The sequence below is a fragment of the Sceloporus occidentalis genome, unplaced genomic scaffold (assembly GCF_023333645.1).
Source record: "Sceloporus occidentalis isolate IW3139 unplaced genomic scaffold, rSceOcc1.0.p SCAF_5, whole genome shotgun sequence".
NCBI lineage: Eukaryota > Metazoa > Chordata > Lepidosauria > Squamata > Phrynosomatidae > Sceloporus > Sceloporus occidentalis.
In genome coordinates this window covers 104,997,383-105,015,520 of record NW_028316985.1, presented here as the reverse complement: position 1 = coordinate 105,015,520, position 18,138 = coordinate 104,997,383, and the positions used below count along the sequence as shown (strand labels likewise).

General features: G+C 38.7%; 1 protein-coding gene across 2 annotated transcripts in view; it reads left to right on the top strand.

Moving 5' to 3' along the window:
* Positions 1 to 18,138, top strand: part of LOC149312620 (semaphorin-3A) — a 221,756-nt gene that overhangs the window by 103,749 nt on the left and 99,869 nt on the right. For both annotated transcript variants that reach the window (XM_089525014.1, XM_089525015.1), the window contains exon 4: positions 17,233 to 17,352. In XM_089525014.1, coding sequence (XP_089381140.1) covers positions 17,233 to 17,352 — 120 coding nt within the window. The remainder of the gene's footprint in view (positions 1 to 17,232; positions 17,353 to 18,138) is intronic.

Here is an 18,138-nt window from a genome sequence, read left to right as displayed (position 1 = left end):
AGAGCTATTTGACCAAGCATGGATGGTTTCAATTGTGACCATAATTTAATCTTTATTTACACCCACCTGGTCACCATTTTGTGATTATGAGAGATAGTATTGGAAACCAGATGAATTCAACTTAAAGGCTATAATGATTTGCCATTTCCTTTGCTTCATTAATTGTGGGTTCAGACACATGATAGTGGATTTATGAAAATCAGTTTTCAAACCAGTAAATAAACCAATTATGTCCAAAGGTACATTGCATATGTATATGAGGTTTCAAATCCTCCCCCCCCCCTCCGATAACAACATGAAATCTGCAAAAAGGGAGATTTTTGTTGGTGTCCTTTGATGGCGGGCCCTTTAATATGCAGTAATAATAATTTCCCTGAATTTGAGATGTGAGAGACTTTATAGGTATAGCAAAAAGCAATGGAGAAAGTAGACAATCCTGCTTTGTGCCATGAGATAAGGTTACAGGCATGGAATACAATTGATCAATGTGCATCACTGCTGTTTCTGTTATATAGGTTGTTTAAAGTCCTCAAAAGTTTGTCATTGAAGACCATTTTACTAAAAACCTGAAATAAGTAATTCAATTCCTCCTTGCCAAAGGTCTTTGGCATTGAGGTAAACCAAGGAGACTGAAGAATGTGTCAGTGAGAAACGAGCACCACATTAAGAGTCATAAATCGTAGCTGAGGGGCACCAATCTAGCATGAATCCTCCTCAATCTGCATCTATGTTAATCACTATTAATTTCATTTTAGACATCTGTTGCAGGAGTTTCTGAGTAGTCCAGGCAGGCTCTGGTAAGGGTTCCTAGTAGTCCATGGTTTAGGATGACAATCTGTACAATGATGAGGAATCAATTTTGTACTTCATTTTGCTATCCTAAGAACCTCCTTGCCCAACTCCCTCATCTAGTAAACCCTATGATGAGACATTTCAAGTGAGACACAGGCAGGATCAGAGCACTAACAGAGAGTAGTTAAAAATAAAGATGGTGAGGCAAGTAGTAGACACACACTCAGAAAGACAAATGCAATCAGAAGCAACACTACACATAAAATAGGGACTTGGAATGTGAGACGCCAGACATAGTAAAAATGGAAATGGAATGGATGAACATAGCAGTACTGGGGGTGAGTGAATTAAAATGGACAGGAATGGGTCACTTTGAATCAGACAACCACACAGTCTTTTACTCAGACACAAAGAAAAGACACAAAGAAAAGGGTAGCTTTTATATGAAGAAAGGATAATGATAGTAATAATAATAATAATAATAATAGTAATAATAATTTATATTCTGCTTAATCTCAGGGAATCAAAGCGGATTACAACAGTAAAAAAACATACAGTTAAAAAGAGATGCATAGGGTATAGCGAAACCAGTCATAGGCGGGTTACAAACCACCGGGTTGTGGCGGTCTCCCGCTGCCGCCACTTGCAGCATCCGGGAGCCGCAGCTGCCACACCGCGGGGCTCCTGGAAGCTCCGAGGAAGGAGCGTGGAAATCACGCTCCTTCCTAGGGCCCGGAAGTGGTGCCGCAAAGCGCAAGGTGCGCTTTCGCGGCGTCACTTCCACCGCGACACGTCTGGACACTATGCTTCCAAGACGTCAAAATGACGGCGGCCGTGTGGAATGGCCGCCACCATTTTGTGCACACGGAGCGCGTACTAGGGTTGGGGGGGTGCAGAAGCACTGCCCCTTCCTAACCCTAGTATGCGCTCGTCGCGTACTTTAAGGCCCATTTGTAACAGGCCATAGAATACAATGAAAAATCAGACCCAATCATCCCAGTAAGACTACATGGGAAACCAATGAATATCACCATAATTCAACTAAATGCCCCAACCACAGATGCGGAAAAGAAAAAGTTGATAGATTATATGAAGGAGTACAGGAAGAAACTGACAACACACCAGCACAGGATGTCAAGCTGATTATTGGAGATTTGAGTGCCAAAGTCGGAAGCAAAGAGGATTTGAAAACAGGCAGATTCGGATTAGGCATAAGAAACAAAGCATGTTTTCACCTGATAGATAGCCAACAATCTATTCATTGTTAACACATTTTTCATCCAACCAGAAAGAAGGTTATACACATGGACATCACTAGATGGCCAACAGAAAAACCAAATAGATTATATAATTGGAAGTAAAAGATGATGAAACTCTATACTGGTGGCCAAGACAAGACCAGGCACCGATTGTGGTACAGATCATGAATTATACATATCAAAAATAAGAGTGTATAAAGATAAAGAAAAATACTACAATGAGCAGAGAAATAGAAGACAACAACAAAAAGAGGAGAATGAGAGACCTATTCCACAAGATCAGGGAAAACAAAGGAAAGTTCAAACCAAGGACTGGGATGCTCTATGACAATAAAAATAATATAATTCAAGACCAGGAAGGAATAAAAAGACAATGGATGTAATACACAGAAGAACTATATAAAAGCAATGACAGAATTAAGGACACACGGAGCAAAGAACCATATAAAGATGAACTCCAAATTCTAAAAAATGAGGTAGTAGCTATGAATATGAGAAATGGCGAATAACAAGTCACCAGGAACATATGATATTCCTATTGAGCTGCTGCAGTCCACATTGACAGAGTCAACTGTAGTGTGCTAACTAACATATGTCAACTAATATGGGGAAAAAACGGATGGCCGACAGACTGAAAACGATTAATATACATAGTCATCCACAAAAAAGGAGACACAAAAGATTGCAGCAACTATAGAACTATAGCACTAATATCCCATGAAAGCAAAATCATGCTCAAAATTCTACAACATAGACTCCAGCCATATATGGAGAGAGAAATCCCAGAGGTTCAAGCTGGGTTCAGGAAAGGAAGAGGCACTCAGAACCACATTGCAAATAGATGATGGTTAATGGAGTGCACCAAGGAATTCCAGAAAAAAATCAGCATGTTATTTATAGGCTATAGCAAAGCCTTTGACTGCATAGATCATGAAAGGCTATAGAAAGCCCTTAAAGACATGGGAGTGCCAACACATCTGATAGTCTTGATGAGGAATCTATATTCAGGACAAGAGGCTTCTGTCAGAACAGAACATGGAGAAACAGAATGGTTCCCAATTGGCAAAGGAGTCAGACAAGGCTGCATCTTATCACCCTACTTTTTCAACCTATATGTAGAACATAGTGGAAGGATGGCAGACATGGACACAGAAGAAGGAGGAGTGAAAATAGGAGGAAGAAATATCAACAATCTGAGATATGCAGATAACAACATAATAGTAGCAGAAAACCTCAAAGAGCTGGGACATGCTAGAAAAGGTAGAGGGAAGTAGAAAGAGAGGAAGGCCACATGCAAGATGGATGGACTCTATTACAGAGATCATGAGTATAAGTTTGCAGAGGTTGAACAGAGCAGTGGAGGACACAGAGTCTTGGAGACGTCTCATTAGCAGGGTTGCCATGGGTCGAGATCGACTCGAGGGCAGTTAACAACAAAAGAGCAAATTACTTCCCAGGTGTGCCTTCATATTGCTAAAATTGTGGTATCCTGGCCCCAAATTTCCCCTGAATCTCCCCTTACCGGATAAAATCCAGCTGCTAGGCACAGGTCAATCTGAGTCGCCCAGGCTTGTTCTGCCCTCAGAGCAACTCACAAAGTTACTTGGAAGGGACTTGCAGGGAGAGTGTAGCAAGGCAGCTAGTCATCATCACTGCATTTTGCTCCAAGTTTTCTGGAGCAAAAGGTAAGCCTTTTAAATACAGGACAAGAGTGGAAACTCCAAATTGGGTCTGGGTGTTATGCAAACAGCCTAGACCCAATTCAGAGTTTTGGGCCTGTGTAATGTAAACAGCTCATAGCTTACTACGAGGGGAATTCAGGTTGTATAAGTAGTGTAGTCCCTTCGTGTCTGTGTCTAAACAGGGGTGAAGCAAAACAATTTTCAGGGGCAGGAACAGAGACAGAAATTGGAGGGGAAGCAGAAAGGTTTGGGCATTACCACTATAAAAGGAGTTTCAATTTTCATAGATAATGATACTAGTAACAACAATTTATGCATTTTAATTTGGAAGTATGTTGTGAGGCTTCTAAAAATCGGTTTAAAATATAATGTTTTCCACATGCAAAACAGTATTAATAAACTAAATAACAATAACCAGGCATTATATGCATATTGTACAAGTCCTTCTGCATCAATGTTTTGAACTATTAATAAAGTCTGATTTCTCTAAAAACTTGAGGAGAAACTGCCCACTTAAAAATTCCTTCAAGCGTATTACTTTCAAAAGCCAAGATTACTAACTCTTTGATTACTAACTCTCCCTCTGGTGAAGCATTGGAGGCATGTATCGTCTTAGCACATGTGTCAACACTGAAAATGAATTTTCACACACAGCTGCAGATACACAAAATGTGAGTCCTCCAGCATTCAGTGCATGGTAAAGTTTCCTTGTGACATGTTTTAGCAAGTTTGTGAAGTGTTAGTGTTTTGCAAGGTTCTGCTATTTCCTTCTTCTTTCTTTCATTTTCTTTATTTGGATATCTAGTTTAAATAATCAACTGAGGTTGCTATCTTGCTAGAAATGTAGGGACTGAAGGAAAATTTTCTTTGGAGAGCAGAATTCTTACCCAGGTGGATAGGGTCCTCATTGCCACCTCCTTGCTACATCCCTGTGTCTAATTTAGTTATTACTGAGATTATACACCTCATTCAGTTACAGGTGGGGACTTACAACACACAAAATGTATGGCAATTGTGTTACTTCCCACCCCCAATTCCACTGGATTCCAATGTTGTGACAGCAGAAGACCACTGTCGGAACTTGCCCTAAAGGTGTAATTTCCAAACCTATACATAAAATATAATGACTGGAATCTAATGGAAACACTGAAGTTCTTTTTTTCCCCCTTTTCACATAGAGAACAGGTGTTTTGACAGACGGAGTAACTTTATTTTTGTAATGGTCTAGGAAATAATTCTGCATAGCAGAACATAATCAGGGTTTCATATCTGTTAGAATATTTTTTAGCAAATTCTTCAGTTCCTTTGTTTTTTACTTCTGCGGTTTTCCTTCACAGACATTTTATTGCCTGTCTGTTGAGTGCAGGAATACTAAGAGGTACTTTCTAATAAATGTAAAGGTTTCCTTATAAAGAAATGTGGACTATATGTCTGCAAGAGAGTCTAACTTTAAAACTTCTTCTTTAGAGTAGTTACTTTTTTAAAACAATTGCAGTTTTGGAACTGTATTTGAAATAAATCCACAGGAAGTTATTAATAAAAACATCATTAAAAATTACAAGTAAAAATAGATAATCTCATTCATTGATAATCTCAACCATTAAGAAAAGACATACCAGTATTCTCAGTTAGTGCTGTATTAGGATCAATATGTCACAACACAGCTGGCTATTATTAATGGTTTACTCCCTTGGGCATTTTCTTTCCAGTGCATTCAACACACTATTTCTTAAACTTGTTCAGCTTTGGCATGTGGCTGTTGTGGAGGTCAGAGCCTGAGAAACTGCTGGATGTTTGACAAACACACATAGATGGTTGAATTTTATCTTTACGTATCATTAGACTATGTAAAGAGAGGGGGAAGAAGAAGAGGAGGGGGCAGGAGAGGAAGATAAAGATGCCTCTACATTGTAGAAATAATGCAGTTTTGACACCATTTTAAGTGCTGTAGCCCCATCCTATAGTAATCCTGGATGTGTAGTTTTACAAGGTCTTTAGCCTTTTCTGCCAAGAGTGCTGATGCCTCACAAAATTACAGATCCCAAGATTCTGTAGGACAGAGCTATGGTAGTTAAAGTGGTGTCAAAGTGCATTATTTCTACAGTGTAGATGCACCCTGAATTATGAAAATATCTTCAGTAAGAGCTTCAATAGGTACTCCTTCTTATACAGCAAATGGCATCAATAGGATAAAGAATTGTTACTGTACCTAGGAACCTGTGTTCAAATTTTCACTGAGCTGTAAAGCATGTTGACTGATCTTGGATAGGCCCTATTCACCTACTGTAAAAGCATGACTCATTTTTAATCTTAATTCAAGTCCCTTAACAGAAAGGACCCTTCCATAGTTTTGATCCCATACTTCATGATATGCCTTTATTTTCAAGAAACATCAATCATTTCCAGGTTCATCCTTATTACAACAAAGCTCTGTACATCTGCAAAGTGTTATTATTTCTCAACAAGATATTTTACCTCAGTTCAATCTGGACAATAGTTTATTTCTGATATTTGATTGTTCTTCCAAAAATAAAATAAAATAAAATAAAGAAAGAAGAAGAGGCTAAGATCATCTTCTCTTGAAATACCCTTTTCTTTGTGCAGAAAGCATTTTATAATGTGAATAAATATTGATCAATTATGTGCTTTCCTCCCTGCAGATTTAAGTAAGTTTCATATGTTATAAATCTTTGGCTATTTGTATAGATCAGGCCTAAGTGATGCCTATGAACTTAACGAATTTTAGAATTCTTACTCATCTGCTGTATTTAACTATGTGCCCTTGGTATCCACTGGGTTTGGGTTCCAGGATCCTCAGTAGATACCAAAATCCATGGATGTTCAAGTCCCATTAAATACAATGAATAGTAAAATAGCAAAATCAGGTTTTGCTTTTTTGGAATTTTTATATTTTTTGAATATTTTAAAGTCATGGATGCTTGAATCCATGGATAAAGAGTCTGTGGATATGGAGGGCCAGCTTTATATGCTTTTGTACATGGCTTACACATACATACTCTGATATATATATATATATATATATATATATATATAGAGAGAGAGAGAGAGAGAGAGAGATGCTTCCTAATATCTTACATTTTAAGAACACACACAGTCTTTAACCACTTAGTACTATTGGCACTGATTTTCCCATTAAGAACAAATATCCTGTCGGCCGGAGGGTAAGGCTGTAACTAACTGTGAGCTGCTGCCAAGTTGGACATGCCCAGTTTGAGACAGGCTAAGTCATTCCAGGCCCAGAGCCAGAAAGAGCGGGAGAAACGGCTTTGCATTGAAGTTGACGCACTTTGTCACCAGTTTGCAGAATAGCCTTGCATGCCAAGTTTCACAGCTAAGACGTGTCTGAATATCATCATACCAATGCTCCATGGAGAGAAGTGCAGAGCCCTAATAAAATTGGCAGAATATTTCAGTCTTGGCTATGTCATAACAAACCTGCTGCCCAGAGGGAGGCTTTCCTATACTATTTAGCAATCACTTTACAAATGCAGATTTAATTACACTTAATAGCAGCAAACCTCTAAGAGGTCCTAGTACTAATGCAGGTTTTTGTTGGCTTTTTCTCTTTCTATTTGAGTGTGCCTGTGGCTGTGGCAATGCCCGGAAAATATGACCAAATCCCTGCTCAGACATGGGAACCCACTGGGTGACCTTGGTTAAGCCTCATAGGAGGGCCATGGCAACATGCCCTCCACCCCAGTATCAGTATTGTCATAGGAGTGAGGCACAATCAAGTCAGAGACAAAAGGTAGCAGGGTATGTGTGTAAAATATCTCCTTCATGGTTCTAACTGACACCAAAATGTTGCTTTCAAACAGAAATGGAAAGTTAAAGCTGTATGGTTGAACTAGTATTCCAGCAGCAATGCAGCAATAGCAGACTGGATCAGGAAATAGCAAAAATAATTTGTTAATCATAGAATCATAGAATCGTAGAGTTGGAAGAGACCACAAGGGCCATCCAGTCCAACTCCCTGCCATGCAGGAACTCTCAATCAAAGCATTCCCAACAGATGGCCATCCAGTCTCTGGTTAAAGACCTCCAAGAAAAGAGACTGCATTGCACTCCAAAGGAGTATATTCCACTGTCTAATAGCCCTTACTGTCAGGAAGTTCTTCCTAATGTTGAGGTGGAATCTCTTTTCCTGTAGCTTTAATCCATTGTTCTGGGTCCTGTTCTCTGGAGCAGCAGAAAAAAACAACAATGTTACACAACAAAACCATGTGGCTGTTTATTGTGTAACACATAGTGACTGAGCAGGATTTGTTTTGTTTTTAGCGTTATTAGTATAGTATTTTAGTATTTTATTATTTTATAGTGCTGTGTTTTATCATTCACTTTTGGTTGCATATGTTCTGATGTACTGCCCTTTAGTGGGAAGGGCAGTATAAATAAATGTAAGTGTTGTTGATTTGGTTCAATATTTTTGTTGTGCAACATTGCTGTTTCTTATGTAGAAAATAACAATGTTGCAAACATTTTTGTTATGCAAAATCAGTAATGGTTTTGCTGTGTAACACTGCTGATTTTGTGCAACTTTTTTGTTGTACAATATTGTTGGAGAGGTTGCATAGAAAACATATGAACGTTGCAGGAATTGAACATACTATATGAAAATGGGAGTAATTAAACTGAAGTGCATCAGACAAGGATTCAGCACAAGAACCTAAGGCAAAATCATGTAATAACCATGATTTGATATTACATGTGAATCCATTCAGAAACAATGTTTGAAATATCTATTCACCATTTCCTCATGATTCATGACAGATCCTTCTTTACTTTTTAACTTCTAGGAAGTCTCTCTTTTAAAATTTCCATTTTTCCACTTGAAACTGGCCGTTGCAATTTTAACTATCCAAAATACACTTAAAGTGTACAGCATCTGACATAATGTCTTGATGAGTCATAAAAAGGCATTTACTGTACTTTTATTATTATAGATTCTCTGTCCTGATTCTCTATATGGGAATAATACTACCATTGACATAGCTTAACATGTTCTAAGAATTTCTGTGTTATAATCTGCTTTATAGATAATACTGAGTGGTGTTATTAAATGACAAGACATTGTACTCTAACAATCATTATTTTTATTAATCCTTTCCTGTATCTGTTTTTCTTTGCTGTACCTAAATATTATATACAGAGCTGGGAAATTTAAGATCTCCTATTAATGACATCCAATCATGGCTGGAGTCCCCATGTTAATGGGACACTGAATCTGCTGTAGGTTTTAATCTGAATTTTAAAGCAACTATCCGTTGTACTGAATCTGCTTTGAGAGCTGGGATTTGGCACTTTTAGTAGTTCTTTGAAAGTTCAACTAATAACCAGAGTGGAATTCCTGCTCCCTGACTTGCCACTGATGATATCAGCAGCTTGGGCTGAATCTGCAGTGCAGAAATAGTCCAGCTTGACACCACTTTAACTACCATGGTTCAATGCTATGGAATTCTGGGATTTGTATTTTGTTGTGACACCAGAGCTCACTGACAGGGAAGACTAAATAGCTTACAAAACTACAAATCTCAGAAGTCCATAACACTGAGCCATGGCAATTAAAGTAGTGTCAAATGGGACTATTTCTGCAGTGAAGATGCAGTCCTGGAATCAAGCAGCTAGATTGTATGTTTCCCAATTCCATGTATGAGTGTAATATAATACAGGCATATGAACATATGTGTATCTAAATATTGTACAACATGTGGAGCAGAGGCTTAACAGAAGGCTCTTGGTGAATAGGCTGAAGGAGTTATTTTATTGCTCCACACAGTTTCTGGGAGAATACCATCTGATCCAGGCTGCTGTGGGAGTAATGGGTGCAAACCAACATATATTCAAACCAACTCAGCCTGAAATCCTGTGTGAAATTACTTACCATTAAGCCTAATGAATATGTTGTTGTTGTTTCCTACCAGCCTCTCCCCAGTATGTGTCAAATCTCTCCTAGCAGGTCATTCCACAATCTGGGGTGGCTGGTGCAAAGGTCTCCTGGGTGAAAATTGTCAGTCTAGTCCTGGCTGATTGAGGTAAATGTCCCCCCGAGGACCTGAGTATACAGGGCAGACTATACAGGTTATAAATGTTTTGAAAAATGGTATTCTAGATAGCCATACATAGGAATTGACTGATGGCACTAAAGCAAAAATCCTCATATTAGCTTGATTTCATGGGACCAGAATTGCCACTAACATTTACAAGATTGTGCTGTAAATTTTATTGTACCAAACAGAAAATTGAGAAAACTTCCTTTTAAAACACTTTCCCCTGGTGTAGATGGAATCTTTGCCATGATTTTGATGTCCTTTTTATGGTTCAATATCCTCTTAGTTGCATAAAATATATTAAAGAACCCCATCTACTGTATATGGTTCCAACAGAACTTGGAAGTCTTTTTTTTAAAAAGGAGGGGGCCCTGTAAAATAGAGGAAAGCTATTTTAGCCATTGTAGCTGGAATTGAAACTTTCAGTGGTAAAATATATATTTTATAGTTGAAAGTTTATTGCTCTTAGTAGCCCCTCCTAGTGTTTCATTAGCTCTTTTATTTCAATAATCCACAGTCAAAATACGGTCTATTATAGATGAGAGGCAAATTAAAAAGGGAGGGTGGGGACACACATTTTTCTGTCAGTTATACTGGCATTAATTTTGACCAACTTTGTTGACATTAATAGAGCAGCACTAAGTCTAAAGTAATTGATGGAAGAATTTAGCCTTAGGGGTCTATTCACAATCCACTTAACACTGCGTGTAGTCTTTTTGACATGTTTGTAGCTAGAGAAAGGTAAGTAAGCTAGTTTTCAAATCACTAAGAATTCTAAAGGCAGAATAACCATCAAGAAATACTTTTCTCACTGGAAGAATACAGAATTTATCTCAGTGTAATTATTGTGAGTTTCAGTCCTTGGAAATGAGAAAAAACTATATACAACAGAGTGAACACATAATTTATGACAATTTGAAAGGCCCTGTCTCCGTGGCAAGGCACATGTTTCACATACAGAAGGTCTTCCTAAATTTATCTGGGTAAATTTATTGTCTGAGAACAGGGTTGGGAAAACCCTTGAAAAGCATACCTGGCAACCTTCCAGTCATAAGTCAGTACTGGGCTAACTGGAAAATAATGGTAATGCGTGCAAACTTGCCACTTGTTTCTAAATTTGTTTCTGAATGCAAATGGACTAGTGAGGCTTGTTTAGTTGTGCATAAAAGGGCATTTGCTGTTGTGGCACTCACCACACGGAATGATGTCCCTGTTGAGTTTAGGTGGCCCCCCGGTGCTGAATGTTTCTGTCATGAACAAAAGATCTGTTAATTCCTCTGGCTCTTATCTTGATTGTTAATGTTGTAAATTACCCCGGGTTTTAATTAATTATTTTTAATGATCTGATTGTTGCAGTTATTCCATATTATTAGCTATTGACTTTATTGACTCTGTTTTCATTGTAAACTGCTTTGTGATTTTAAATGAAAAGTGGCATAAAATGTTCTTAAATGAATGAATGAATGAATAAATGTGAAACAGTTGACCTTCCATATACATATTCTTAATCTATGCATTCAACCATCCACATCTTGCAAATATTCCCAAAAAGATATAAATTCCAAAGAGCAAACTTGATTTTGCTATTTCATATAAGAGACACTTTTCACTGTGCCGTTGCATTTAATGTGACTTGAACATCCACAGATTTTGGTACCCATGGGAGGTCCTGGAACCAAACACAGCAGATATCAAGGGACCACTGTAGTTGCTTTCAGTGTGAGCTAGTGATAAGATGGCCAGATGTGTCTTAAAATACTGGGAATTGAGGCAGTCACAGCTGAACCTTTACCCCAAGTTGGCTCATTAACTCACATACCTCCTTTAAATCAGGACTAAGACCCAAAGCAGATTTACCATCTCAGTGAGACAAAGGTCACTAGCCACCACTTAGAGGGATATGGCCAGTTGCCATATTTTCTACTTTACTGGGTTTTCAAGAAACGGTACCCAGGTCAAGGTGGAAAAGGCTGCTAAACCATTCAGTACCTTAATATTATTAAACCTGCCACACAATTAAAATGAGTTAAAACATAATTATTAATAATGATAAATGAGCAAAGCAGAGAGTACAACACAATTATGCAAGGCCACACTCAGTCTTCAAAGGCCTACTGATTCTTTTTTAAGTCTTAAGATGGCTGGAAGAGTGCCAGTATGAGCTCTCACTGAAGTGGGTTCCAACATCTGGAGCAGTCACCAAGAAGGCTCTCTCCCTTGTTCCCACAAGATGCAAATATGGGAAGACTCCTATGGGTGAAGATGATCGTTCACATAACCTGGACCTGAGTCATATATGGTTTGAAAGTCATAACCAGCACTTAACTGCATATTGATGGCACTGCCATCACGATGTAGACACACTGAAAACTTGCATTGCAATGAATCTGACTATAGATCCATCTACCCTATTACTGTCAACACTGACTAGCAGTAGCTCTCCAGAGTCTCTGACAACATCCTTACCTACCTGGAATTGCCATGGATTGATCATAGGATCTTTTGCATGAAAGCATATGCTTAACCACTGAGTACATTGTACAAATATAATTTCTTGTAGAATTATGAATAAGGTATATTCACTTGTAATTTTGTTTAAGATAGGGATGGGAGGAATATTCAAAATTTTTGGGAAATGGTTTCCAAAAAAGCCTATGTTTCTTGACTATCAAGAAAACAAAATAATAAGAATTATGGACTGGTGAGAACCTTCATATTTCAGGAATTATTCTAGACAAATTGGTTGTTTTTTCCCCCCCACAGAAAACATTTTCTTTGCAGAAACAGCATTTTCTGTGCAGGGGCAAAACGTTTTGTGAAGAATATTTTCTGTGAAGAAAATGCTGTTTCCTGCACAAAGTAAACCATGAGCAAATGTTGTGCAAAATTAATCCTGAATTGTAAATATTCCTTGTATAGTCCATGTATGCAATTGTGCTCATACCAGAACAATCACTTTGGCCCTGGTGTGAAGCCAGTTTAAAAGGTAAAGTTTCCCCTTTGACATGATTGTCAAACCATGTCTGACCGTCATCTTCATTACGAAGCTGAAGAACCAGCGTTGTCTGAAAATGACACCATAGTCATGTGGCCCGCATGACTGCACTGAATGCTGTTACCTTCCCACCAAAGTCATACTTATATATTTACTTGCATTTTTACAAGCTATCAAACTGCTAGGCTAGCAGAAGCTGGGATAATTGAAAGCTAAATCTGAGGCCATAGTTCTGTCAAGACCAAGGGGCAAATCAGTACAACCCATTGTCACCAGTGCAGTTCATCTAGTATGTTGTTTTTCTTCTTCTAAAATTGTCTAGTGGGAACTTGGACCGGATCAGTTGACTACCATTTTTGCAAAAATGTATCTGACTATAGATCCTAATGATATTATATTAGAAGCCTTTTTCTTGGAAGGAGTGAATTAATATCCCTGCACTTGTTGATTTACTACCAATCTTGGTTTGCTAGACACATTAGGTCATGTGCAGATGTCCTGATCTTCAGCAAAAAGCAATATGTGCAAGGAGTAGTGAGACTTCCAATCCATAATTGTTGCTGATAAGCTTAACACTTTGTTAGTGTCTTCTGCAGAATACCTTTGCATGCCTAAATGACATGTTTGCAGAAACAGCCTATGAAAATATAGTTCACTTCATGCACATACAAGATTGTACAGTGGTGGTCAAGATAAGACAAGTCAGCATAATCACACACACCCAGTTGTCTAGGTTTTAAGAACCTGATAACCTAATAGATTGGGAGAACAAAGTACTTGTATATCCCCTCCCCAACACACACACACTATAATTGTTGGTCTGGATGAGTGAGAAAGTAGGGTGAAAGCTCTGTGACCCAGTTCACAGATATGCAGAAATGAATTGATGCCATTGAAGTGCATTTTCATTTAGATTATAGAAGTGATGCAACAGCTAGGTTTGAAGTTCTAGCTCTGTGATGGTTCACCTACATATGAAACTTGTCTCTCAATACTATATTCATTAAGTGATGAATGTGCATTTGTCAGCCCACCTGATGAATTTTGTAAGGAAAGTACTACAACTGACTTTCTGAAATTTTTCCCACCCACCCACCCCTTTTTTCTCTGGGATTTATGAGTGTGCTCTGTGCTTATATTGTTTCTGAGGGTTGCACTGTACTAGTCCAAGAGGAATATGTGGCTGCAACTCAGTGCAAAAATAATGCAGTTTTACTTTGTTTTAATGGTTATGGCTCTATGCTAAGGAATCCTGGGGTTTGTAGTTTTGTGAGATATTTAGTCCCCCCTGTCAGAGAACTTTGGTGCCTCAACAGATTACAAATCCCAGAATACCATAGCATTGAGCCATGCCAGCTAAAGCAATGTCAAACTGTATTATTTCTGCTGTGCCGATGCAGCCTCTGTGAAGAAAGGCTGCAACTTATGCTAGTGGTGACATGCCTCCAACCAGCATGTTAGAGAACAGCAACCCTCACTGCAGCTCTTAACCACTGCTTCAGACAGTAGTTAAGAGTTGCTCCTACAAATATAAATAAACCTTCTTGGTGTGCATATGTCTTAGTGCACTGTGATATTGAAGTATTTATAAATATTTGTGAATGATCAGTGCAAATATAAATAATAATAAAATAATAAAACTTTTATTTCTACCCCGCTTTGTGAAAACAATCAAAGCGGCTTACAATGTTTAACGAATACACCATATATACAAAATATCCCCGCCCCCTTAAAAAGAATTAAACAGTTTAAGGTTAAAATTACATGAACAATTATAACAATAATGGTGGGCACAGTCATCAGATATATGTGGGGGGGTAGCTACAAGGCTGAGTAATTTATTCTGGGAAGGTCTTTTGGAAGAGATCCCTCTTAACAGGGTTTTTTTTGAAGCTATCTAGATTGGTGATTTGACGAATCTCATCCAGAAGGCCATTTCACAGGCTGGGAGCGGTTGCAGAAAAAGCCCTCTGAGAGTTCGCAGTCAATTTGGTCTTTATAGGCTGCAATAAGTTCCTCCCAGAGGACCTGAGAGCATGGGGCAGATTGTATGGAAGTAGGCGATCCATTAAATAAGTTGGGCCCAAGCCATGTAAGTAATAACCAACACCTTGCACTGTACCCAAAAACTAATAGGTAGCCAGTGGAGTGACTTTAATATTGGTGTTATATGATCACTCTTAGATGATCCACAGATCAACCTGGCTGCCATATTCTGTACCAATTGCAGTTTTCGGACTAGGCACAAGGGTAGCCCCATGTGGAGCGCATTGCAAAAATCAAGCCTTGAGGTTACCAATGTGTGTACTACAGTTTCAAGATCCCTCGGTTCCAGGAAAGGGCGCAGCTGGCGTATCAGCCAAAGCTGATAACAGACACTCTTGACCTTCACATTCACCTGATTTCTCATGTGAAGCGAGGTGTCAAGAAGTATCCCCAGACTGCAAACACAGTCCTTTGAGGAGAGCGTGAACCCCTCTAGGACTGGAGGTTGCAACCTGATGCCTGGTTTAGGGGTCCCTACTGCAAGTACCTCCATTTTATCTGAATTCAGTTTGAGCTTGTTTTCTCTCATCCAGTCTATTGCTGCCTCAAGACACTGATTGAGGAGAGAAATGCCATCTGTCATTGTCACTGATGACTGAGACATGGATAAATATATTTGGGTGTCATCAGCGTACTGATAACACCCCGCCCCATATCTATGGATGATTTCTCCCAGCTGCTTCATATAAATATTGAATAACATCAGGGACAGGATGGCACCCTAAGGGATGCCACAATTAAGCTCCATTTTGGAAGAGCAACTATCCCCGAGCATCACTCTCCTGTAGAGGTTTTCAGGATGAAATCTCTACAGGAGCCATTTGTCTGTATATCTCTTGATTTTCCATCTCACACATGTGGATGTGTGAAGTGACAGTATGAAAGGTGTTGTTTGATCTGTGATGTTAAATTTGGATATACAGTGGACCTTCCACATTTGCTGGGCTTAGAGGGCCAGGGCTCTGTGAAAGTGGGAAGACTGCAAATAAAAAAAACAAACCACTTGGTTTTAACCTAAGAAAACATCTCTCCATGAATCTCTAGGACCTCCAACACAACTCTAAGATCAACATCCACCAGAAGTTGATCATAGAATTGCTAGGTCATCCTGCATAACTCTACGGTCAACTTCGGGCAGAGTCATGTTGGAGGATCTAGAGATTCCTAGACAGAACATATTAATCAAATCTTCAAATAATCAAATCCACAAAAGTCAAAGCTGCAAACATGGAAGGTTGACTGTATATTGCCATTTGAAGTGGTGGGAAGACTTCAGCTGGAAAAACAGTCCCATAGCAACAACAAATTTATCATGGTTTACATAGAATAGAATCCACTTTTTTGCATGCATCAGTTGGAGGGAAACTGGTTTTACTTATATACTTAGCATAAGCCGAAAGTAAAATTTGACATATTTGTTTTTCTTATATGTATTCTTCTGGAATATATTTTCCTGTCCCAATATGTTATTAAAATATTTACTTTCAGAGAAAAAGATAAACCTGAAAAACAACATGAATGTTGTGCCTCAAAACTACTTCAAAGGAGAACTATTGTTTTATTTTCATAGAATTGTTTTCAGCTTGCCTGGGAAATGACCTGAGGCATCCCTGAGGGTTATTTTCTCACCTGTTCTGACAAATCAACTAGTTGAGCTTGACAGTCTTCCACTTTCTCATCTGATGTTGAGAGGTTACAAATATGGGAAAGTGAAAGAAAATAGGTGGAGGAGAAAATCCCAAAATCAGTGCCAAAGGACTGAAAAAAGCCATAAGCTTCACATATGTTTAAGAGGTGGTGGGACAACTGGAACAAGGGATCTTTCAAGGTGACCACCCCCTAAAAACACTGTTTCCATTGTGGTAGATTTATAGCACCCAGATTATACATCAGTTTCTGTAGCTTGTCAGTATGATATAAAACACACAAATCCAGTTGTATTCTGAATGTTTGGGGCTTCCTATATATCAGTGAGGACATACGTGACGAGGAACAGTTGCTTAAGGGAACAATATCTGTGATCAGGTTTAAAGATGCTCTGTTTTCATGGCCTTTTTGAGAAGGTTGAATCCCTACTTACAGTTCTGAGTAGGCCCTATCACCCTGCTTTCTCACTTTTGTAGATTTTGCTTATCAGGCTGTTATTTTATTTTATTTTTTATTCTTTATTTTTCTTGGAAGACACCTTTAACTTTGGGGGGGGGGGGAGCGAGACTCAAGAGAACATTTGAGAATTACTGTATAAACTGTGGGAACAACCTGCCTGTGAATAATGTGAATGCAATATATATATATATATATATATATATATATATATATATATATATGTTTGCTGAATATATGCTACTCTTTTAAATCTTTATATCTTTATATCTTTTAAATCTTTATAGAAAGAATGTGCTAACTTCATCAAGGTGCTCAAGGCTTACAACCAAACACATTTATATGTCTGTGGAACTGGGGCTTTCCATCCTGTGTGCACATACATTGAAGTTGGAGGGCATCCTGAGGTAAGTGCTCAACTTTAAGCAAAAGCACAGCATCACTGAACTTTCACCATGACTTCATCTGCCCGGGGATGCATTCCACTTAGACATCATATTTACTGAATAAATGTTGCTGATATATTCATCAATTAAAGCCTGGTGAGATTATATCTTGATCCAGGGTTTGAAGGTGTTTTCATATCGGGAGGGAAATTGCTAAAATTACTCGCTGGTCCCTTTAGGGGAATGAAATTAGTGAAGACTCACATTCCTAGTACTATGTCCCTTGTTGAAAAAGATCACTCTGAACAGCATTACCCTGGATAATTACCCACCAATTTCAATTAGTCCACTTCTGAGCAAAACGTTGGAGCATATGATAGTGTCCAAAAAGGAGCCCTGGTGGTGCAATGGTTAAATGCCCGTACTGCAGCCACTCACTCACAGTTGCAAGGTTATAAGCTCAATACCAGCTAGGGGCTCCAGGGTTGACTCAGCCTGGCATCTTTCGGAGGTTGCTAAAATTGTTGGGGGCAGTTAACTTACACATTGTAAACTGCTTAGGGAGTGCTTAAGTGCACTGATAAATGGTATAGAATTGTGTTGTACTCCCTGTTTTGCAGAGAAGTGGTATAGACTTGCTATTTGCTACTTGCTACTTGTCTTATCCTAGCTCCAGGGTTTCCTGGGTAATACAAATTGTATAGATCCATTTCAATCTGGCTTCAAGGCCACTGATGGGACACAGACAGCTTTGGATGTGTTGCAGATGAGTTGTATCAGGAACTGGCATTTCCCTGATGGCTTCAT